At 45.0% G+C, this 24219-nt stretch overlaps 1 protein-coding gene across 2 annotated transcripts in view; it reads right to left on the reverse strand.

Annotated features, from left to right (window-relative positions):
- Nucleotides 1-24219, reverse strand: part of LOC147747976 (uncharacterized) — a 152967-nt gene that overhangs the window by 66408 nt on the left and 62340 nt on the right. Inside the window, exons 5-7 of one of the 2 annotated variants that reach the window (XM_086957454.1) lie at nt 22691-22762; nt 19411-19509; nt 156-251 (exon numbers count right to left, since the gene is read on the reverse strand). In XM_086957454.1, coding sequence (XP_086813580.1) covers nt 156-251; nt 19411-19509; nt 22691-22762 — 267 coding nt within the window. The remainder of the gene's footprint in view (nt 1-155; nt 252-19410; nt 19510-22690; nt 22763-24219) is intronic. The other variant, XM_086957463.1, reaches the window with a different exon arrangement.

Here is a 24219-nt window from a genome sequence, read left to right on the forward strand (position 1 = left end):
TTGAAACTTAAGGGACACTTCCATAATTTCAGCAATAAAACGTTTGTCAGAAATACCCCAAAGTTCACATAGATATGTATATAAAAACAGCATTTCCTAGATGCTGAAAGCCTGTCCCAATGTCTACCGTCTTGGAATGAACATGATGTGCTCACCTGAAGTCCTTTTCGTGAATTCCTTTGTCTCATGTGCTCCCGTTTCATCCTCTGGTTTTGTATGTAGTGAAAACACAGAAGTAATATTTGGAACTCCTGAAAAGAGGAGACATACTACAGATAATTGAACGCCATACTAAACATGCTAATCTGACAATTTCAAGACGTATAACCAAAAAGTAACACCTGTCCACAAGAAGGGTCTGACACAGCTATGGAGCAGAACACACGGATGAGGAAGCTATGCTAATGTGGGAGTGTGGATCAGAGAAAATCCAAAACTTTTAGACTAAGCACAATTATGTAATTTACTTAATAATTTAGTTCTGGTGATCATTTAAGCGATATAAACATTAACAAGGGAACAGTATATTACACGAACACAAACTCGATGTACAAATATTAATATCACCAAAACATTTATAATACGAGTAGTTCAAACTGGACCCAACATTCAAAATTAGACCCAATTAGTTTCTTGTGGTTAGAATCCATCAAATTGTATAAATTGATTATGAATTAGTATTAACATTGTAGCTACAATATATGCCTAGTAGCAACACCCAAATTTCCTTAAAATAATATATAAAAGCATTTCTAATTGGTCATAGTTACAAACCATGCATAGTCCATCAGCACACATAATCCCTATACATTCCATGGTCTTAGCATGTCCCTGGCAAATGTGCATGTACCTCAGTCGCAAATCAGGATTCATCTGAATTCTCATACATGCTGAGCTAAGATCTACATCAGACATATGACTTCTCAATTATAAGAGCACGCTTTTCTGCTTGCCTAGAAAAGCACCTCATTTACTTTTAAACTTATTTTAAAAATCGGAGGTATTGTAGTGAAGTCACAAAATATAGCTTTGCAGCCCATAATGTGTTACAATTGGTACAAAACATATATACACCGTTTTCGGCCTAATATTCAGTTGGACATAAAAGAAACCCTGTTGCATATCTTTCTTTACCAGAGATTCTGTAAATAAAAGAGATTTTAACAACTATAAAGCAGAACATAGTACAGAAGTTAAATCCAATTCCTTTATAATCATCTCCAAATGCTTTGCAGGTGAAACAACCTCCTCCATACTGTTGTTTCAAGCCCACCAATACATTATTTGTTGTAGGGAAGTCAGACAGGAATCCTATAAGTAATAAATGGGTGCATTTGCGCAACAACCATAAAAGTTGTTAAAATTACAAATTGAGTTTGCAAAAGTGAGATCACACTATTCTTTGGTGAGTACTAACTCAACAAGTTAGTATGTTGTTTATATACATTGCTATGTATAATTGATCACTGAGGCCCCATCGAGGTGCCAAGTGATGTTCTCATCAGTTTGAAATATGCACATTATCTGTGTGTTTGTAAAATCAACCACCAGGTAATTATGTCCACCACCTGCCAGTAAGATGTTAAGCAACGGTATGGGGAGACAAGAGTCATATCAAAAAGCACACCAATCTTGGTTATCAAATGCTGTGTACCAGCATTCGCCTAAACTTTGAAGGAAAATGTAGCTTGAACAACTCTAACAAATGTACTTTTATAGTTCACGACTACACAGTACAGTGGCACAGCCACACACATAAGGCTTCCTAATGCAATGGACACCTGGTCACGTTGACATGGCCTTGAGGAATTCAACCTTGTTGGAAAGTGACACGTTGCCTTAGACACCCAAATAAATAATTGACTTGAATTAATATCAGGAAAGTCTTAGCTGGGGGTTCAAAATAGCCAAGGTTCAATAACTAGAAGACATCTATTAAACTTCATATGTTAGTAGCATTAAATGCTCCGGTTTTCAAGTGGATCAAAAAGACTGCACTGGACGTAAGTACAGTATTAGCCCAGCTAATAAAACCACTAGCACTGCAGGGTAGACACTCCTCAGATAAGTTGTTTCAAGAAAACCCAATCTTAGACAGGTTTTCCCTTTTGTTACCTAAACAAGTGCAGATGCCCTTTGGTTAGTATGCAGTAATGTTATGATTTCCCCAGTCTGCGTCTAATAGCAAAAGGCACCCACTCTGACCCAAAGCACCTATACTTTTTTTAAAAAGCTATATACCAGACATCCTGGTCCTTATGCTCTAAAATGGTCTTCAGCGTTTTTCTGCAAAACTTTCCAACAGAGGAATTCAATCTTCTTAATTCGATTTTATACACCAGCTTCAGGCATGTGTTTCACAGTAAAGGGGCTATCATTATTTATCTTCCTACTTTGTATGTTTCACTCCATATGCAGGAGCTGTCAGTGAATACATAGGACACATCTCCTAATCGAACTATACCTGCTTAAACAATTTTGTAAATAACGTTTGAATGTACCAGTTTGATAAGATGTCACTGATCCTGGATAAGGTTCCAATTCTCCCAGTGGGACTAGCATGTTGAGGGATGAAGAAGACTTACATTTGCTGGAAGATGCTTTATTCCATTTGCAAGAATGGGCAGCATTTGAAAATGTCCCAGCAAAATGTATAATAAGGCTCGACTAATGTGAGACACTAAGGGTCTTATTACGAGTTTGGCAGTCTATTCGCTGTAGGACCACCTCTCCAGTAGCCCCCGCGCTGACAGTTCAAAGATCACCGCATTACGTATTGACTACGTGGCCGGTAGTGTGGAGGCAGGGATCTTGCAGCGGTGGTGAGTACTTTTTCCAAATATAACGATGCCTATGTGTGCATTTCTACTGGATTTGTGTCAGATGAAAACATATGCATGATATATGTTGAAAAATACCATATATCCATTACTGGAGTTCGGCCATATGTGGACAGTCCTGGCAATGGGTATATTATATGAAAAGGAATCACCAGCAGATCGCCCCACACAGGGTCGTATTCCTGGGGGTGAAGATACTGCTGTGAAAGGGTGACCTGGAGAAAGAAATACACGTTGGAATCTGCCTTGAAGAACAAAAACTGGGTGAGTCCCGCAACCCAAATCCTTCGTCACCACCACCTTGAAGCAGGCAGCGGACCGCTGCGGTCTCCTCGTGGAACAGGAATGTAAATGTAAATGTAAATGTGTTTGAATTTATATAGCGCACTTCTACCCTGAGGTCTCGTAGAGCTGTATTCATACCGCTGTGGAACCTTTCCTGACTTTCCTGAGAGATGTCCACTCCTGGGCACCCCCAAGGTGAAGCCAGGCATCCAAGCGCTGCTGGGGCCGTTGTGGAGATTAGGGGCCATATGTATCATAGTTCAGTTTTGCGAATTCTAAATAGCGATTTTTAAGGAATCGCTATTTACAAATCGCAAAACGGTATGTATGAAAAAAATCGATTTTTTTTGCGATTCCTTAATCTTCCTTATTTGCGAATTCGCAAGTTGCGAATTCGCAAATAAGGAATTATTTCCCATGCATTCCTATGGGCCAGGAGGCCCATAGGAATGATTGTGAAATGCATTTCATTTTGCGATTCGCAATTTGCAAATCGCAAAATTAGATTGATTTCAAGGGTGCAGGGGTGTCTCAAGGACACCCTGCTGCACCCCTGAAATCAGCATGTGTGTGCATATGGCGCACATACATGCCCTATGGGCATGTATGTGCGTCACATGCCACATTAAAAAATGGCAATTAGTGTATTTTGAAAAGAAATCGCAATTTACCACCAACTGAAAGTGGTAAATTGCGATTTCTTAAACTAAATTCGCTACAGTAAAATGCTTCATACATAGCATTTAAGGAATCGCAAAATTGCGATTCTTTAAATGATATAGCAAAATAAGGAATCGCAAATATTTGCGATTCCCTAAGATGCGATTTTTTGATACATATCAATTAATGCAAAACAGCCTTTTGCGATTCGCAAAGGCCGAATTTCGGCCTTTGCGAATCAAAAAAGGCTTGATACATATAGCCCTAAGCAAGCTATTGCCCAGAGTCACAGAGTGGGACCCATGATTAGACTACGCACCGAGGCAAGAATTATCAGGTCCGGGGAGATTGAGTCTAAGAGCTGCCGAGGCGGGAATTGAACCCTGGTCCCGGGCCAGACCTCTGCATCAGGGTCTGCCACTTTAACCATTGAGCCACCCCTGGATGAGAACTAGGATTACAGGTAAGTAACTAATCCTTCTCATCCAGGGAATACTCATCAATAGTCATAATCTATGAATAGATTAGCAAGCCCGTACCCAAAGTCTCGCGGACGAGCAATCAAGTACAGAGCAAAAAAATGAATCAATATCACATTTATAATGCAGTTATGCAAACAAATTCCTCAAAGAGGAGGGTCCCACTTGGGCATCGGCCTGTGCATCTGAATCTAGGCAGTAATGGCGGGTAAAGGTATGTACTGAACGCCATGTAGCCGCCTTACAAATCTCAGATATCGGAATGTTGCGAAGGAGAGCTGTTGTAGAAGCTTTCCCTCTAGTGGAATGTGCACGTGGTTTGCCCTGTAAAGCTTTGTTAGCTAATTGGTAAGACAGAGCTATACAGGAGACAATCCATCTAGAGATAGACCTTTTTGAAGCTGACAGACCAGTATTAGTTGTACCATAATTAACAAAGAGCCGGTCAGACTTCCGAAGTGGAAGAGTTCTAGCCAGGTAAAATTTCAAAACCCTCCGGAGATCTAGGGAGTGTAAAGACCTCTACGGGGGAGTGGTTGGTTGAGGGAAGAAAGTAGGCAGTGTGATGGTCTGATTGATATGGAAATCTGAGACCACCTTGGGCAGGAAGCCTGGAGGTGTTCTCAGCACCACTCTATTGGCATGAAAAACTGTGTAAGGTTCCTTGCAACACAGGGCCTGGATCTCACTCACCCTGCGGGCTGAGGTGATGGCTTCCAAGGAAGCAGCTTTCCAGGTCAAGTGCTGCAAAGATGCCTTATGAATAGGCTCGAAAGGAGCACCCATCAACTTGGTAGGTACAATATTAAGCTCCCAGGGAAGAGAGTGGGACCTCACTGGCGGAAACACTTTCTTAAGCCCCTCTAAGAAATCTTTGACCACAGGCATGAGGAAGAATGAGGTCTGGGAAGGAGACTTCCTATAGGCTGTGATTGCCGCTAAGTGAACCCTGATGGAGGGGTACTTCAGGCCTGACCTTGCCAAGTGTAATAAGTATGGGAGAATCACCTGTTCCTGACCTTGAATCGGATCAAGAGCATTGTCCATACACCAAATGTAAAATCATTTCCACTTGAAAGCATAAGACTTTCTGGTGTAGGGCCTCTTTGCTTCTCTAAGGATGTCCATACAGTTAGCTGAGAGGTCTAAGTGGCTATACTGGATGACCTCGGGAGCCATGCCGTCAATCGAAAGGAAGGGAGATTGGGGTGAAATACCCTCCCCTCGTCCTTGGTCTGCAAGTCTGGTCGGCAGGGCAGCCTCCGGTGAGGAACCTCTGACAACTGGAGGAGATCCGGGTACCACCTCTGGCGTGGCCACTCCGGCGCTATCAGAATAATCCTGGTGTTGGCCCTGTAGAATTCCTGTATCACCGTCGGGATCAGAGGCAGTGGAGGAAAAGCGTACAGCAATGTCTGAGACCAGCTGATCAAAAGTGCATTCCCCCGTGATCCCTGGTGGGGGAATCTGGACCCGAAGACGGGGCATTTCACGCTTGCCGCGTCTGCGAACAGATCTATGTCTGGCACTCCCCATTGCCGAAACACCTCCAGAGCGACGTCTTTGTTGAGCACCCAGTCACGCGCTTCTACGAAGTCTATGCTTAGGCCACCCACCTGAACATTCAGGATCCCTGGAAGGTGAACTGCAACGATGGAGAGACCTCTCGCCAGAAGCCACCGCCAAATGGATTGAGCTTCCAGAGACAGAACTCGTGACCTGGTGCCTCCTTGTTTGTTCAGATAGAACATCGTTGTTGTGTTGTCTGTCTGAACTTGAATGAGGCTGGAGTGCATAGACGGGTACAGGGACTTGAGCGCCAGATAGACAGCCCGTAGCTCCAAGAAGTTGATATGATAGCTTCTTTCTGTCTCGGACCAGAGAACTTGTACCTGAAGCTGGTCCAAATGAGCACCCCAGCCGTGCATTGGGGCATCCGTGACCACTGTCTGTGTTGGAGGCGACTGATGAAACGGAACTCCTTGCAGCAGGTGAGAACGTTTCATCCACCATCTGATGGAGTCTCTGGCAACTTGGTGGAGAGAGACACAATCTTCCCAGTGGCCTGACCTCTGAGACCATTGGTCCAAGAGTGCCTGCTGCAGAGGCCGCATGTGAAGGCGTGCATTGGACACAATGCAGATGCACGAGGCCACCGATCCCAGTAGTGACGACACTTGTCTGGCTGTAGGACTTTGGATGTCGAGCAGGGTGCGGCACTTCAGAAGCATTGATGACAACCTCTCCTCCGAAGGACACACGCTTGCCTCTGCAGAGTCCAGGGAGGCGCCCAGATAATGTATTGGTTGGGTGGGGTTGAGGACCGACTTTTTGTAGTTGACTTGCAACCCTAAAGAATGCATCAGGTTGAGACAGTAAGAGAGATGGCTCTGAAGCAGAACAGGTGTAGAGCTTTTCAAGAGCCAGTCGTCTAGGTAGGGATAGACGAAGATCTTTCGCCTGCGGAGGAAGGCAGCCATCACCCCCATGCACTTGGAGAATGTCCGCTGGGTAGATTTGAGGCCGAACAGAAGCACTCGATATTGATAGTGGTGACGGGCTATCTGGAACCTGAGAAATTTGCGATGCTTTATTGAGACAGGTATATGAAAGAAGGCGTCCTGCAGGTCGATGGCACACATCCAGTCTCCCTGGTGAAGGTGCGGAAAGATCTGATGCAGGGCTAGCATATGAAATTTCTCCTTTCTGATAAACCTCTTCAGCAGGCGCAAGTCGAGGATAGGTCTGTACTCTTTGGCTACTCCCCGCTTTTGGACTAGAAAGTAGCGGGAGTATACTCCATGATTTCTTCGCATGGGAAGGACCTCCTCTATGGCCTTCTTTGCAAGAAGGGTAGATACTTTGGCTTTCAAAAGCTGACTTTGAATTTGTGGAAGGCGCTTAAATTGCGGGGGCACTTGCGGAGGAGGAGACTTGAACCTCAGCAAGTAACCATGCTGCACAATATTCAGCACCCATTTGTCTCTTGTTATGGCTTTCCACTTTTCCAGGTGACAAGCTACACTCCCTCCCACCGGAGTGGCGAACGGTTGCAGAGGAAGAAACAACTCAAGGCTTGGGAGGCTGCTTAGAGGTGGACTGCTGCTTGTTAACTCCTCTTCCTCTCCCAGGGCGCCTTTGTTGGAACTGGGATCTTTGTTTGTTCTGAGAGGACCATTGAGGGGTTTGAACCCTCTGTTGAAATGAACGTTTGTCGCCCTGACGGAAACGTTACTTGAACTCCTTGCGCTTTTCCAGACCAACAGCCTTGACAGTGTCCATCTCAGCCTTCATTTTGTTCATCTCGTCATCAGCGTGAGCCCCAAACAGAGATGAGCCATCAAAAGGGAGCTTCAGAATTTTCCTCTGGGCATCAGGCTTGAGGCCTGTGAGGCGCAGCCAGGCTGAGCGTCGTGAACAGACTCCATGGGAGTAGCCATGAGCGGCGAGATCTGAAGCGTCCTCTGCAGCACTCATTACCTGATTGGCTACTAGCCCCCCTTCCTGTAGAATTTCTGTGAAATCCTGCCAGTCTTCTTTGGGGAGCTTCTCAGTGAAACGTGTCAGGGAGTCCCAAAGAGATCTGTTATATCTCCTGAGAAGGGCACTCGCAACCTTCATTGATGACGCTTAAATATTGCACATCTTCCACCCATATGAGTCCATCTGTTTGCTATCCTTCTCAGGAGGCACAGAGGATGATGTAGAAGCGGAGTGGCACTTCATGGCTGCAGCCACAATGACTGAGTCCGCTGGTGGGTCAGCCCTGAGAAACGGGGTCCTCTGCTGGAGCCTTGTATTTTTTGGCGATTCTGGATGGCACGGAACCCACCGTCGCAGGGATGAGGAAGGTGGCCATAGCCGGTTCCAAGAATCCTGTCACAAGTGGTAGCAGCGGTCTAGGAGCTGTCCAGTGATGCAAGGTGTCAAAGATGACAGATGTGGGAACCACCGGGATATGCAAAGTGATGTTAAGTTTCTTTGCACCCCTACCCAGAACATCTGTGAAGGTCGAGATGTCATCTATGGGCGACACCCGTGATGGAGGCGTTGAGGAGAAGGTCGGAGAGTAGTCCCGGACAGTCGATGGGCCTGTCGTGATGACGGCTGTGACGACCCCTGGACCTAGACCGACATGTAGAAGGCAATCTTGGTCTGAAAGGCAATCTTGGTCTGGGAGGGGATCTTGGTCTGGGAGGCGATCTTGGCCTGGGAGGCGATCTTGGTCTCCTAGGGGGAGACTTCGAGGGTCCAGCCGGAGTGCTTTTACGCGGAGTGGGCGCGGATGGCGAATACGTGCGGGAGTAATCCGAGTCCAGACTACTGTGGCCACCTGACACAGCACCTTGCGGACGGTGAGGCGACAGACTGTGGGCCCTCCCCTCTGCAAGTTTGGGGGATGCTTCTGGTGAGATCTCCACAATGTGCTGTCCTGGAGACGATGACCAGTCTCCTGATGATGATCTGGACCAGGGAACTGACTGCCGCTGGGACTCCACAATTCCCATGTCCTCTTTTCTCAACGTCGAGTGCTTCGACGGCGATGAGGTCTGAGTCACCATCGGCATTGAATGAGGTCTTGATGGTCTTGACGTCGATCGCCTACGGCGATGAGGTGACCTAGACGTCGACCTTCGGCGTCGATTTGGAGACCTCTATGTCGATCTGCCATGGCGTCGAGTCGACGGCAATCTGCCATGGCGTTGAGTCAACGGCGATCTTTCAGGACGTCATGTTGACGGCGACCCTCCATGCCATCGTATCGACGTCGATTTTCTTGACGTCAAGTGGTATTACCTCGACGATCCTCTCGACGACAGCACGCCCACCGGCGGCAAGATGCTAGCCGTCGCTACTCTCGGCGCTGACCCCCTCGAGGATGGCGGAGTGTGTCTTGGCATCGATGGAAGCCTCGACGTGGACGGAGACTTAGGTCTCTCAGCACCCACAGCCTTCAAGCCCGAAGTGTGGTGCCTCGACGCCGACTTACTTGCATGCGGCGGAGACTCTCGACGCCGAAATGGTGTTCCTGAAGAGTGTCTGGGCCTCTTCGATGGCGAATTCGATGTCGACAGTCATTCTCTTATCCCCTTTCTCTTCCTAGGGTCAAGAGAGGTTGAACGTCGCCGCTTTTGATGCTGCTTGCTGGAAGATGATGTCCTGGGGCCTCCATGGCCACCCACCTGATAACTCTTGTCCTTTTCCGGCAAAGCATGGAGTTTTATGCGTTCCCTGTCGCGCAGGGTTCGCCTGGAGAACTTCTGACAATGGTGGCACTGGTCATGATTGTGTGAGGATAGAAGACACACAATACACACCGAGTGTGGATCTGCCAGTACCATCTTCTTGTCACAGGAAGGACATTTTCTGAATAAAGCTAGCATTCTGACTGGAAAAAAATTATGGAAGTCCACAAAACCAGCAGCAGAAGCCTTTAGAAACCAGAAACGTCGAATTTTCGGAAAAATCTTTTCAAAATCATTTTTAGTCAAAAAACTGAAGAGCTCAAGCTCCAGGATCCTCTCAGAAGGAGCCGGAAAAGAGAACTGACCTAACTGCCACCTGTGGTGCATCATGGGAGCAAGGGGTCGCCGGCAGGTCTTAAAGGCACGGTAATCCCCTACTCTAATGCCTAAAAGGCCAGGTGTCAGTTTTCTTTCTTTTCTTTATACTCTACTGCAGCCTACAGGCAAATGCCTGCAATTACAGGTTTCTCTATGGCAATAAAGCATTGTTGTATGCCAATGTTTACTGCTCTCTTTCTTCCTTAGGGGTTGGGAGAGTATTGGTGTTACTATACAAACCTATGTAATTTCAGCATTTTGGCAACTGTGGAAATATCTTAGGCTGCATAGATATATACATATATAGGTATATATATATATGTATTTTCTCTATGCTCTGGGATCCCGCACATGGACGGGATTATTCATGGATTATGACTATTGATGAGTATCCCCTGGATGAGAAACTTGTAACATGGACAGCGGTGCAGCCCCCCTGCATGCCTACCATTCCCCAATCGCAAACCCAGCAGTCTGCGGTCTGTTGCCTGTCTCTGAGGTCCAGTGGCGATCTTCACAAAGCCGATCTGCCCAACTTCTGATACGGCAGTCGGAAAGCCAAGCTCTCCACGCTCGGGCCACCAAACTCGTAATAAAGCCCTAAGACTAGAGCTCACTTTCCAGACTTTAACCCCTATAAAATTCTCATTAATTATTATAAAACTTTGCAAGGCACAAAACGGAAAGCATTTAATGGGCTGTGGCAACCTCTTGTCCTTGTACCATGAGCGGGCTGGTCACCATAACAGCTTTCAAGTAAACAAAAATTGGCAAAGCCAATAGGTTTCACCTATGCGAGATCTATTGGCATTATAAATTTGTTTTTAAGTGTTGCACAGCAGAGCAAGCTGCTGTGCTATATAGCTTAAAGTAAAAAATAAAAGCAATTTCATGTCGCCAGGCCACGTCATAGTCCTTTTTTTTTACTTTAAGCTATGCACTTCCGTTCTTCGGGAGGGCGGGGAAAAACATGGCGGCAGCAAGCTAGCTCGCCGCGGTGCTCCGGAATGAACTCCCGGTAGGATTGTCTCCCGCCATGCAGTATGAGTATCTTAGCAATGGATCAGCTACCTGAAAGGTGAAGGTCTCCTGTGCTCCTTTGGAGAAGAGTGTGGTTCGCCGATAGCTTTGTTTTTTTTTTTTTCGCTGAGCTTCTTTCCCTGCGCGGGATGCGGTATTCCTCTCAGTGCAGCGGGTGCTACTGCGGAGTCCTCTCTCTGTCTCCATGGTTCTTGGGCCGGAGTGAAGACGGAGCCGTGGACGAAGACGGAGGACGCCGACCGGAGTTCCAAGGTAGCGGGTGTAGCGGGGGGTCCCGAGTCGTGCTTTGTGGCGCAGGCAAGTGGCTCTTGGGCAATTGTGATACTGAGGGCACCTGCAGGGCTGAGGAAATTCGGCCACTGAAAGGCTCGCCGACTCAAACAGAGAGCGGGTGCTTAACCCTGTCCTCTCCCTCTCCCAAAAATCTCCCAGAAACTCCGGTCACTCCTGAACGCAGCCCAAGGATCTGCTTAGCCGCTGGAGCTAAGGAGAGGTAGGAAGCTAAGAAGCTTGATCTCCCCTCGGGGGTTAGCTAACGCAGGGAATGCTACGCACACAATCGTAACCTCCAGCTGCAAAGAAGGCTCACAAGATCAGCAGCTTCACCTACAGCATCCCGGTCTTTTTGCCGCAGTGGAGGGGTCCTTGGCACATGAACCCGGTTATGGGAATCTTACTGATCTGTCTCAAACAGTAACTAAACCTACTCCCCTAGATTGCACTCCCTGTGTTGAGGACAATTTACAGACTTCTCCTATTATAAATACTCCTAAGACTCCCAATACCTCAAAGACCCTTAACACCTCACCTAATACTCCCAGAGGGGGGTTAAACGAGGTCGAGGTCGGGGGCGTAAAAAGAAAACCGGAGTAAGCAAAGTCGGGGTCCCGGAGGGGGGTGCAGAGGTCGGAAAAGGGGTCAATACACCATCTAAGAAAAAATCTTCTTCTTTTTTTAATACAGAACTTAAGTCTAAAAATACTAACGTGAAGAGTAAAACTAAGGTGAAGGCTAAAGACTCTAAAACAGTGCTCCCCACAGGCTCAAGAATTACTCCTTCACTTCGCTCCTACTTCAAAGTCGTTCCTCAGATTTTACATCTCTCTGAAGAGATTTATGGGTATGGCATCGGTCCCAGAGGCCAGTTCCTCCTTTCATTGCCAACCTTTCATGCCAGCAGATACACCGCCGCTGGGGGTGAAAGATGCAGCTGAGAAGAGCTCTAGTCAGATTATTGAAAATGTTGTAACTACCGGTCTAGCAGGGGACCTGCTAGGTCTACATGATCTAGAGATAGAACAACAGCCTGTGCCGTCCGTGCAGTTTGCGCAATCTCCGCCACAATCTTCATCTGTGATAGCAAAGAGTTTACCCCTAGTCCCGACTACAGAGCTGGCCGAGGAGGCCGAAGAGATAGATTTTCTTGAATTAGGAGGCGCATTTGGGGGTGCAGATATGGAAACCTCTTCTGTTCTACTTGATTCTAACTCATTACTGGTCCCTTCTTCTTCTCCTTCTCCGATGACGGCAGCCTCCGTTCTGGAGATGTTTTCGGCTCTTACCCTGGAGATAATAAAGGGATTCGCGGAATCATCTGCTAATCAAGTAGAGTTTAGAAAATACTGTGAAACGCTTGATAATAAAATTGAAGGGCTCACTATAAGAACCGGAGTGCTAGAGGAAACGGTTGGTGCGCACTCAATTTATTTGGACCAAGCGAAAGTGGACATTCAGAAACTTACAAGGGAAGATCTGTCTCTCAGCGAGAGGATGGAGACTCTTGAAAATAATGCAAGACGGGGGAACACTCGTATCCTGAATGTTCCTGAAGGATCTGAAGGGTCAGATATTAAACAATACATCGTGTCTCTATTGAAGGAATCCCTGAGTTTAGAGCACACTCTCGCAGAATTGTCGGCTGACATTCAGAGGATTCACAGGGATCCCTTTAAACTGAACCCCCAGAGGTCTAAACCTCGTAAAATCTTAGTTAATTTTCACACTTACCTTTTAAAGGAGCGCATCCTAAGCATGGCTTTGAAACAAAAATCTTTGGCTGGGAAGGGTTTTACTTTTTTGATAAGATCAGACCTTTCTAGAGTTACACTTGAAAAGCAATGGGAATTTGGGAGGCGCCTGGATGCCTTTGGAGAATTAGGTGCAACAGCTCAGCTCATGTTTCCGGCAGCCCTTAAAGTAATGTACAATAACAAGATGTTTAACATCAGGTCTGTACAAGCAGCTGATGAGCTACTAATGGAACTGGGCAAGGGGGCTCGTAAGGTATAACATCAGGCACCTATAATTCCACCTTACGAATTTTAGGAGACCTCCCATTTAATTCTCTATTTTGATCTGGAAATCTAGATGTTGACATAGCTTTTCTCTTCTTACTTAAGTGCACTAGTCAATATGGTTACAGTCTTAGTTATTCTCCTCTTTCTCTTGAATTCTTTTTCACTCTTTATTTGTCATTTGAGAAGAAGGGTGGTGATCTTTCTTGCCGGAAGTCAACCGGCGGGGCACTATCTACTGGACATTGTTCCGGTTAGATATTGCAAGGGTTTTTCACGGGGGGAGGGGCTCACACCTTGGGTGGGTGAGTGCTGAGGGGTGGCAAAAATATAAAAAAGTCCTCAATAACTTAAATAGTAGTTTAAGGAATGGTAACTCACACATTATACACAATTGTTGTAAGGAAGTCATGAATGTGATCATAAAAAACTTTTTTTGGTACAGTATTTTTAGTCGTCTTGGTTTACTGGATGAGAGATGAGTAGTGTTGGGTTCTTCTCCTGGAACATCAACGGCCTCCGCACCAAGCTCCGAGCCAATAGAATCTTACAATATCTGAAGGACTTGGATGTGCAGGTCGTGGTGTTGCAGGAGACCCATTTAACTCATAGTGAATTGATTGCACTTAACAAGAAAAATAGATGGATCGACTTTGTGGTCTCTACCACTCAAAAATCTCATACTACGAGGGTGGCGATTATTTTTAAAAAAGGAGTGAAGTAGTGTGGCTCACTGGTTAGAGGCGGCAGACCCGAGGACGACCCGGGACCAGGGTTCGATTCCCGGCGCGGCAGGTTTCTGGACCAGGGTCAGCGGACTCGATAATTCTCTCGCCTCGGTGCCCACTCTGATCAGCGATCACACTCGGCAACTCTGGGCATTAGCTTGCCTCATCTTCACTAACGGCCCCACCAGACCGCTGGGGATGCCTGGTCTCACCCTGGAGATACCCATTAAGGGACCATCTCTCAGGGAAGCCAGGAAGGGTTTCGCAGCGGTCGAAGCGCCTTGGGACCCTACGGGTAAGTAGTGCGCTATATAAATGCCAATACATTTACATTACATTTACAAAGCTAAGCTGGTTTCGCAGGCTGTAGATTCTTCCGGTAGATGGGCCATGGCGTCAGTCCTCATGGTTGGGTTTTTAGTTACAATCGTGGGCTATTATGGCCCGAACCAGGATGACCCTTCTTGTCTGGAAACCGTTTTTTCCCAGTTACTTTCCGTTTCAGGCCCTATAATACTAGCCGGCGATTTTAACATCGTGTTGGATCCCGTCTTGGACAAGTCTCCTAATAATCGATCTTTGCTTTCGTCTAAGACTAGATCCTTCCTATTGGACGCTATGAGGCAGTATGGGTTTGTTGACGTCTGGCGACAAAGGTTGGGACAACAACAACGAGTTTCTTTTCGGAACCTTAAATACCATCACAAGTCAAGGATCGACTTTATTTTAATAACTCAAAGACTGGTTGATTCTGTTAAAACAATAGACTACCTTCCGTCTCACCTTTCAGACCATTCTGCGGTTAAATTGGAATTAGGTCTCCGTATTAAGAAATCCCCGAGTACGTGGTCCTTTGATTGCTCTCTCCTTACCAATGATAAGGATATCTCATATCTTAAGTCAGAGACTCAGAACTTCTTTCTATTAAACAACGGTTCTGCCTTAAATAGAATTATCTGGGACTCGTTTAAGGCTACCTTGAGAGGGCTTATTACAGCTAAAATTGCCTATCGTAGGAAGCAATATAACGAAAAGATCTCTTCCATTGAAGCAGAAATGGCTCGTATTCAACACAACATTGATATCAATTGTACAGCTTCAGGGTCTATTTTAGATCCTCTTCATAATCAACTGTTGATTCTAAAAGGAAGCCTGGCTTCGATTTTAAATCTGAGGGTTCAACAAAGATGGGAAGCCAGTAAGTTGGCGCATTTCGAAAATAGTGAAGGTGCTGGTAAATTACTGGCTTGGAAGAGCAAAGTAGATCAGGTCCGTAATAACATAGTATCTATAAAAGTAGGAAATAACAACTTTACTTCAGATGATGAAATTAAGAGGGTTTTTAGGGAATTCTTCCAAGATATACGTTAAGAAGATAAGGTACTTACTGCTGAGGCTATTAAGAGCTGGTTGAGTAACATTACTTTACCCTCTTTTTCTTTTGAACAATCGCAATATTTGGATAATCCCATTACAGAGGATGAGGTGAGATCTGCCATTAGGAAGGGTAAGAAGGGGAAGGCGTCCGAACCTGATGGGCTGCCAGCTGAGTTATGTAAACTCCTGGAGTCAGAAATCGTTCCCTTCCCCACTATTCTGTTTAATCAAATCCTTTTAGAAGGAATGCTCCCTCCGGTATCATAGGATAATGCCTCTATCACCCTTATTCTAAAACCGGGTAAACCTAAGGAGGCCTGTGGCTCGTATAGGCTGATCTCTATTTTGAATGTGGACTACAAAATCTTCACCACAGTTCTATCCACTAGATTAGCCTCTATCGCGCCCTCTGTTCTTCATTCGGATCAGAAGGGATTCCTGAAAGGGAGACAACTTTATGAATTAACTTATGATTTAATTGGTGCCATAGATATGGCAATAACCAATAATCTCCCATTGGCGGCCCTTACGCTGGACACAACCAAGGCTTTCGACAGGGTCAATTGGGTGTACCTGTCGGAAGCCTTGGCCAAGTTTGGTGTTGGGGAAAGGTTCCGTAGGGTGATAGGCCTGTTAAACAGCAATGCATCTGCGTGCCTTCTTGTTAATGGTGACCTTTCGAACCCCTTTTCCATCTTTAGGGGAACCCGACAGGGATGCCCGCTCTCTCCCTTGCTTTTTGATTTTATTTTTACATTGAGCCCTTCGCGCAACATCTAAGGGAGGAGGAGACCATCAAACCTTTTTCCTATCAAGGTTGGATGAGGAAGGTAGCATTATATGCCGACGACGTGCTTATTTTAACATCAGAGGTCACCACTGCTCTCACGGCTATCTTGAAACTGGCCCATGCCTTTGGACAAGTGTTGGGATATGAGATTAATGCAGCCAAGACTGAAATGCTTCTATGGAATGATGAGGACTCCGTAACAGAACTTCAAGCAGGCATTTCAATGCGATACCTAGGCTTGACGATAGTGAAGGACATTAATAAACTTGTCCAAGTCAACTTATCTACAGTTGTCAAAGATTGTCATAAGCTTCTCCAATCATGGTCGCATTTGCCCCTTTCATTACTAGGTAGAGCCAATCTCATTAAAATGTCTATCCTTCCTAAAATTTCTTTTTTATTTAATACCATTCCTTTATACTTTGATCAAACTACTTTAGCCAAGTTCCAGACTAATATATCATCCTTTATCTGGAATAACCATCTTCCACGGATCGCTTGGAAAAAACTAAGACGGCGACGTGATAAAGGTGGCCTGGCGGCTCCAGACCTAAAGATCTATGCTTGGGCCTTTCAATTATCCCATTCACGAATGCTGTTGAAGGGTCCCTTAGTCTCGGGGTGGGTCCTATGTATGCAGCTATGTTGGATGGGGAAAGAATTAATCGTTCGGGTTTTCTTTTCAAATTTGGTAATCCTAACTTTAAAAAAAAATTAAACTGAAGACTCTACAAGGTCTTGCCAGAACTTGGTCTGAAGTCATGAAATCCATAAAATTAAATTACTTTTGTGAAAAAACTCCGCTGTGGGGGTTGCCTGAAAATCCTACCTGGCTTGAAGACAGTCTAGCTATCCCTTTGAGAGAGGAAGGCCTGGAAGTTTGGGGAGACCTCTTTTATGAGGGGGATTTACTCTTGTGGGAACATCTGCAAGCTAAGGTTGGCCCCTATCTTTCACGATTTAAATACTTACAGATTCTCAGTTGGACTGTAGCCTATAAAACCTCTCCCGCTAACAGGAATAAATTCAAACTTGGAGGGCATAGCCCATTTGTCTCTGATTTAGTAATCTTGGGTCCAGTTAAAAAAGAAGTGTCCAAGTGGTATAATCTCATTCTGGAGGAGTCGGATGGGGACTTTGTCCTGCCGGAGTCGTTATGGGGCTCTGTTTTGACGGACCTGAATCTACAAGATCTTCGGATGACTTCTTTTGAACTTTTGTGGAACATTGTTAAGCCGTCCTGGCTTCGCAGAAATCATATCTTTACCCTGCATAGGGCATACTATTCCCCTCTTAGGTTATCTAAATTTGCAGGAGGAGAGTCAGTGTCTTGTGCTAAATGTGGGTTGATTGCTGCATCAGATACACATATGTTTTTTGAATGCCCCCAGTTAGCCACATTTGGGAGGAAATCAGTAATTCCCTCACAGAGTCATTGGGAAGACTTGTCACCATAGATCTGCCCCTAGTAGTATTTGGTGTTCTAGAAGGCGTACAAAACCCAGCCAGATGTCTAGTCTTTTATGCAATCCTGCTTGCAAGAAGGGAGATCTGCAGGAAATGGAAAGACTCTTCACCTCCTACTTTTGGAGATTGGCAAACTTCAGTCTTGCAGACCTCATGTACGGATCTGGCTAGATCTGGTAATCAGAGTAAAAGGGCGTTCTGGTATCTACTATCTTGGCTTCATTGATTCATCCGGTTTTTTTTTTCCCCGGGTCCAATGATTGATCTCCTACGGTGCTTCTAAATCTTGCACCTGTGGAACAGCCGTTATCCGGTTCATGCCCGGCCCCATTTGGCTGCTAAACTACCCTAAGGTTTGCCGCAGATTGGTAAATCACGGACTCTGTGCCTTCCTGGAATACAGTTGACAGCTAAGGGATAGATGGCCTCCACAAGATTCGTGTCCCTTCCAGTTTTCCAGATAAACTGAGACAGCTGCTCTCTGTAAATTCCTTTCGGTACTTTGTCTATATGGTGGTTATGAGGACAAAAAAGCTATGCACTTCCAAACAAGATAAACATTTTATTTTCCCTATATTTAATATGCAGTTTATATTTTTGAGCAAATGCCCATTGCAGTTATCAGCGTGTCCAAGTTTAGCTAGCTAGAACACTGAGCATGGAGAGGCTGGGGTGTTACAGCCAGAGCTGCTGACTTTGGACCTGGGGAACCAAGTTCGAATCTCAGCGCCGGATCAACATCCTCTGGTTCTGGGCAAATTACATAGGTCCAGATGCACCAAGGTAAAATCCGCTCGCAAAGGGGCAGATTCTGAGAATCTGCCCCTTTGCGACCGGTATTTTTGCATTTGGGATGCATCATCCCAAATGCAAAAATCGCAAATTAAGAATTCGCTAAATTGTGATTACTTGCATTTAAGGAATCTCAAATTGAGATTCCTTAAATGCAATGTATCAAAGTTAAAAAATTAGCGATTTCGCTAATAGGAGTGGCAAATTACCATGAGTTCAACTTCATGGTAATTTGCCAAAACTTTGAAAAATGCATTTTTGTGCATTTTTCAAAGTTTCATGTTGCGCACACACATGCCTTAACGGCATCTGTGTGTGCAACACATGTGCACAGATCAATTTCAGGGGTGCAACAGGGTGTCCTTTGGACACCCCTGCACCCTTGAAATCGCATTCTTAATTTGGGATTCGCTAATTGCGATTCGCAAATTGAGAATGTCTTCCCATTCATTCCTATGGGCCTCTAGGCCCATAGGAATGAATGGGGAGGTATTCCTTAATTGAGACTATTAAGGAATTTTAAGTATTCGCTATTTTTTGAGCGAGTTCTTCTTGCATAGCATTTTGCTATTCCTTATTAGCGATTCCTTATTTTTCGCTAATAAGAAATCGCAAAATGGATGCTTGATGCATCTGGGGGTTAATGTCTCAGTGCCTGTAAAAATTAATATGCACTTGTTTAATGTAACTGGCACTCATGTAAAGCAGGACAAGTCCTACTGGTCGACTTGGCACCATATAAAACAAGCTATGTATAGCAATGGGGTGGGGAAGTGCAGGCAGTGACGGGAGCGAGGTGGTGGGAGAGACAACCCAGCAGTGAGTGAGGGTGCATACAGAGGACAGACGGGGCAGAACATGGCTCCGACATAATTGTTAATACACACAGAAGATATCAGGGACACAGCACAATGCATACAAGTGATTAAAGGTACATAGTGATGACAGAAGGGACACTACACAGCCTCTATCCATGATCAACTATGTAATTGGACGGCATAAGTGGCACTGCCTCTGCAAGTGCCTTCTCAGGACTTGGAACCATGACACTGTAACTTTTCCTGTGCAAAGTGGCTGATCACCATTTACTTACTTCTAAGACTGTCAATACTTTCTTTTCTCATACTGTCATCGTGGTCCGTGCAGTAGACATTGCCTTCATCATTCATGCTGAATGTTATAATTTCATTCTCTATTAAACAACAAAAAAATCAAAATATATTATTGAAAATGAAGCATCCTTCGCAGTGAACACCAGTGTCTTGTGAGAGTGTGTCACTCTTTCCATTCCTTACCAATGATCTTATTTAACACAGGCAGAGAATGGGGGCGGGGGTGGGGGTGATTACTTGGACAAGATTATCAGACAGTTTATTGGGCATGGAGAAGACTAAAATGTTTACATCTCTGTGGTAATCTATGTAACGGGTTTAAGAAAGGCTAGAAGTATTAAGAAAGTATAACACGGTGCACTATTCTATTAGAGTCATACCTAGGAATGCAGGTACCAAAAGTAGATCACCTAGTGCCAGTGTCTCATCAAGGCCTAGGGACTGGGAGATCAGATCATCTTGTACTATCAGTGCCTTACCAGGGACTGCACGTACTGAGAACAAATCCCTCTGCAGTAGTCTCTGACATTCCTAAACACATGCTGAGAGAACATGACTGTCTTAATCTAGCATAATCTCACAAGGGGGTCCTACTGCAAAGCGCAGAATACTTATTTATAACAACATTTCAAAGACAACCTTGCAGCAATAATCTTCCAAGGCGTACCACTGTGAAAGTAGTATATGATTCAAATGATATGCTTGAAAGGAAGAGCATACTAGTCCACACAAGCACACCAATAGCACCTCGAATGAAAGAAGAAGTACAAAAACACATTTCTGGATAATCTAGCATCTATTATAAACAAGTTACTATGGAAAAAGTAGGCAATTTTGAAAAAATATCATATTGAAACGTATGATGCACAATATTTTATGCAGGATTAATTAAGTACCATAATAATTTATCTGACCCACAACAACATCCAGTGGTCCAACATATCTTTTAACTAGAACTTTAGCCCAAGCGATGCAACACACATCAGTGAACAAGTCTACAACAACCTGCCTGTAAAAGCAACGCTAAAAGATAAAAAGAAAACCATTGTATTCCTCTTACAAGCAACTCTTATCATAAGCAGCTGCCAACGTTTGCTGCTAGAGGGAACCACTTCACAAAGGAGCAAATATTATATTTGTTAACTTAAAATAGCCTTTAACTTTCTCAGGACACTTGATTACTATTTTCAGGGAGGACAGATGAGGCCAGTGCTTAATTTGAGCTGGTGGTTTCCGGTGCTCAGCACCGGCACTTAATCATCAACTCCAGCACTTTTCATGAGCACCAGTTAAGAACACATTAATCTAAGGGGAGATTAAGCGATTTGCCCAGAATCACAGGGTGTTGAGCCGACGCTGAGAATCCAATCTGGTTCCCAAGCTCTTAAGCCTGCAGTTCTGGCCATTACGCCACCTCCTCTCATCACTTTTATAGTTAGTAGTTGGTTCTGTTTTATGCGGCGCAAACAGGAGATATGGGCTGGTGCAAGCTGTCTCCTGACAAGAGTCCCGGCATTTATGTTTTTTCACAAATTAACCACTGGATTGGGACTCTAAAGCCAGTCCTTTGGAACCTATCAAACTGTTGTTCTCGCAACTATTAAAAATACAAAAATGTGATGATGCAATAACACTCTATACGTAGAAGACTCAATCTGTTTTCCTTTCATGTATCCTCTACTTTTACGCAGTCATTTTTTTCGGGCGCTCATCCCATGACTCAAATGCTAATTTCCGGACTTCCAATGGTAGGAAGCCCCTCCCCAAATTTTCCTCATTCCTCATTCTATGATCAGCCACTGCTTGTCTAGCTTTTCCCCACTATTCCTCTCCCATGACCTCTTTCCCTCCCTGCACCATTAACCTCTACACTTTCCCCTTCCTCTGTGATTTCCTTTCACTCCAAAAGCCCCCTTCCTCCACTTCCTAGTGCATTCGCCTCATCTACGGTTTAATTTCTCCTCTTTTTACCTTTCCATCTCTTTGTCATCTCTGCTCCTTCCTTGTATCTGCTATCCTCCCTTTGGGGCTGTAGCAAAGCAAGCTAGTATTGGTATAATTTATACCAAACACAAGCCAAGCTCCTTCTAGAAGATAGATATAGGAGTATTTTTTCCCCAAGAGTAAAAGCAGAAATTACCCCCCTCACAACTGGCTATATCCATACACCCTATGCTGTCAGCTATTTGTACGACCCTAAGCAAGGTCGGTGCCACCAGCCGTCCTCACAGTTATCTCACCAGAGTCAGAAATGATGAACTTGTGTAGAGTAGGAGCCTTGGGCACCCTTGCTTCTTATCTTTCGCCCCAATTGATTCACCAGACATTAAATAGATCCTACTCAGCAAGATTTCGAAATCAATACAACAGCACTCGTCAGACGCAACTTCTGGAACTTACACCTGCACAACAAAGCTCCAAGCAATCTTGTTGGTGAAGTTCTTCTCATTTCAACACCACATCAAGATAAAGAGTTACTTCCACATCGACACAGCGCAATAGGCCAAGACGTCTTGTTGAGTAGCATTTACTATCAACCGAACCTCTAGATTAGGTTACAGTCAATCCACTTTAGCAATACCCATTAGACACAAAGCCTGGCACCATCGCACATATAACATGGCTTTAACTTATATACATAGCTAATGATTGCCACTTCAACAGAACATCCATTTAGCATTATTCTACTAAACTACGGGGGACAAGTTAAATTAAACTTACTACTTTCACATATGCACTGATGTGACAAACACTTATAAAAGGATCAAGCTGGCCACTTTACAATACAACCCATCTTAACCAATACATGAATTGATTTATCCTAATAACCGCTATCCAATACAATTCAGCATGCAACGCAACCAAATACCCAATTAACAGTCCATTGTCACTCAGATCATCATAATTCCGAGGACCGAAAATGTTGTACTGGTTCTAAAAGCACATCAGGACCATACAAATGGCAAGAATGCGCCATACAAATGCACGTGTAACCTTTCTTAGGTAAGGGGCTATTACACAGTCCAACACAAGTGTAGAGCTGTAACCTATCAGCTGAGAAACAATCACACAGAGTCCAACTCAAGGGTACGTTTGTGACATACCTGAGGCGCAGTCACTGCTGTGGATACGCAATCATACACTTGAACCTCTCTAATATCGAGGAGTGACTGCCTGTTGTCCAGCACTAAAATATACATATAGCCTCAAGGACAGACTGCCTACAGACTGTCAAAAGAATAGCAACAATTCTGGGCTTACCTTTCTCGAGACCAGTGCTGCTCTCTTTCACTTTCACATCAGGAGAATCCATAAAAGGTGAAAACGGTTCTTCTTTCCTCAATCAAGTGTCATTATTGAGAAAGGAAAAGCAGGTACAAGTCTTCATCAGGTATGGATTTAAGTAAACTGAGATTCACACATTGCAAAAATAAAATGTTTAAGCAACATTATTTATCTACAGTGATTAGGAGGCCTTAGAACAATGGGATGTTGCAGAATAGCCATGCAGGGATCAATGCAAGAGATAGGTATTGTCAACAATGCTTTGTGAATATAGCACAATGACGTTGGGACTATCCTGGAGGCTCATGAATGGCAAGAACGAGAACTGGAGAATTATACAATTCTGCCACTAAATGCAAACCAAACTAGAGCGATCAGAATCCAGCACTATGCCATGCCTAGAAAGGGCTGAAAGGAGTAGGAGCCAGAACTCTGCTTAGGTAGGATATGAAAACAAAAAGGAGCTGGACCTACCTCACTGAACTGCTAGGACACAGCAGAAGGGGGCAGAACCCAGCCCCTGCTCAGTCCAGTAATGACAGAGGATAGCAGGGCACAAAACCCTTCCCTGCCAGAAAAGTGATTGGAACCCAGAACCCTACTGTGCAGTGGCAGGGCAGGCATGGAACAGTGAATTTGAATTTAAAAGAATTTATAAAGCGCGCATACACCATGCGGTTTCTTGGCGCTGGGGGATACTAGTGCCGGGAGTACAGAGGGCTAAGGAGAGAAGGCTTGCTGGAACAGAAAGGAAATAAGAGCCCTACGAAACTCCATATAGGAGTCGGAAGATCTAATTGGGGGCGGAAGTGTGTTCCAGACGGTGGGGGCGAGAACAGAAAATTTCAAACCACCGGATCTGCTTTTCTTGAAGCGGGGGATTGAAAGAAGGGATTTGGAAGAAGAGCGCAGGTCTCTAGTGGGGCAGTAGGCTTTAATAGCAGAGGAAATAAAGACAGGGGCTGTGCCTGCACGCGCCTGAAAAGTCAGGCAACCCAGCTTAAAAAGAGCCCGCTGTTTGATGGGTAACCAGTGTAGTGATTTGAGTAGGGGGGAGGAGTGGTGGAACTTGGGAAGGCTGTATACCAGGCGGGCGGCCTGGTTCTGCACTAGCTGGAGGCGCTGGAGGGCGTAAGCGGGAACCCCGTTGTATATAATGTTCCCATAATCGATCCGAGACAGGACCATCGCTATTAAAATCAGCTTGAGTGCAGGAAGGGAAAAGAAACGGGAGATTTTCCGGATAATACGCAAAGTAAAAAAATACGAAGAGACAACAGAACTAATGTGGGAGTGAAGTGTAAGATGTTGGTTAAGTGTGATCCCAAGGGTTTTGACTGAGTGTGAAGGAGAGGGAGAGGGGCCTAGGGAGGGGGGGCCAGAAGGAAGGGGACCAGGGGTTGTGACTGTCACCGGTCAGGACCAACTCTGTCTTATCCGGGTTGAGTTTGAGGTGGTTGGAATTCATCCAATCCCGGGTAAACAACATGACCGATTGGAAGCTG

The sequence above is a fragment of the Lissotriton vulgaris genome, chromosome 1_1 (assembly GCF_964263255.1).
Source record: "Lissotriton vulgaris chromosome 1_1, aLisVul1.2, whole genome shotgun sequence".
Lineage (NCBI taxonomy): Eukaryota > Metazoa > Chordata > Amphibia > Caudata > Salamandridae > Lissotriton > Lissotriton vulgaris.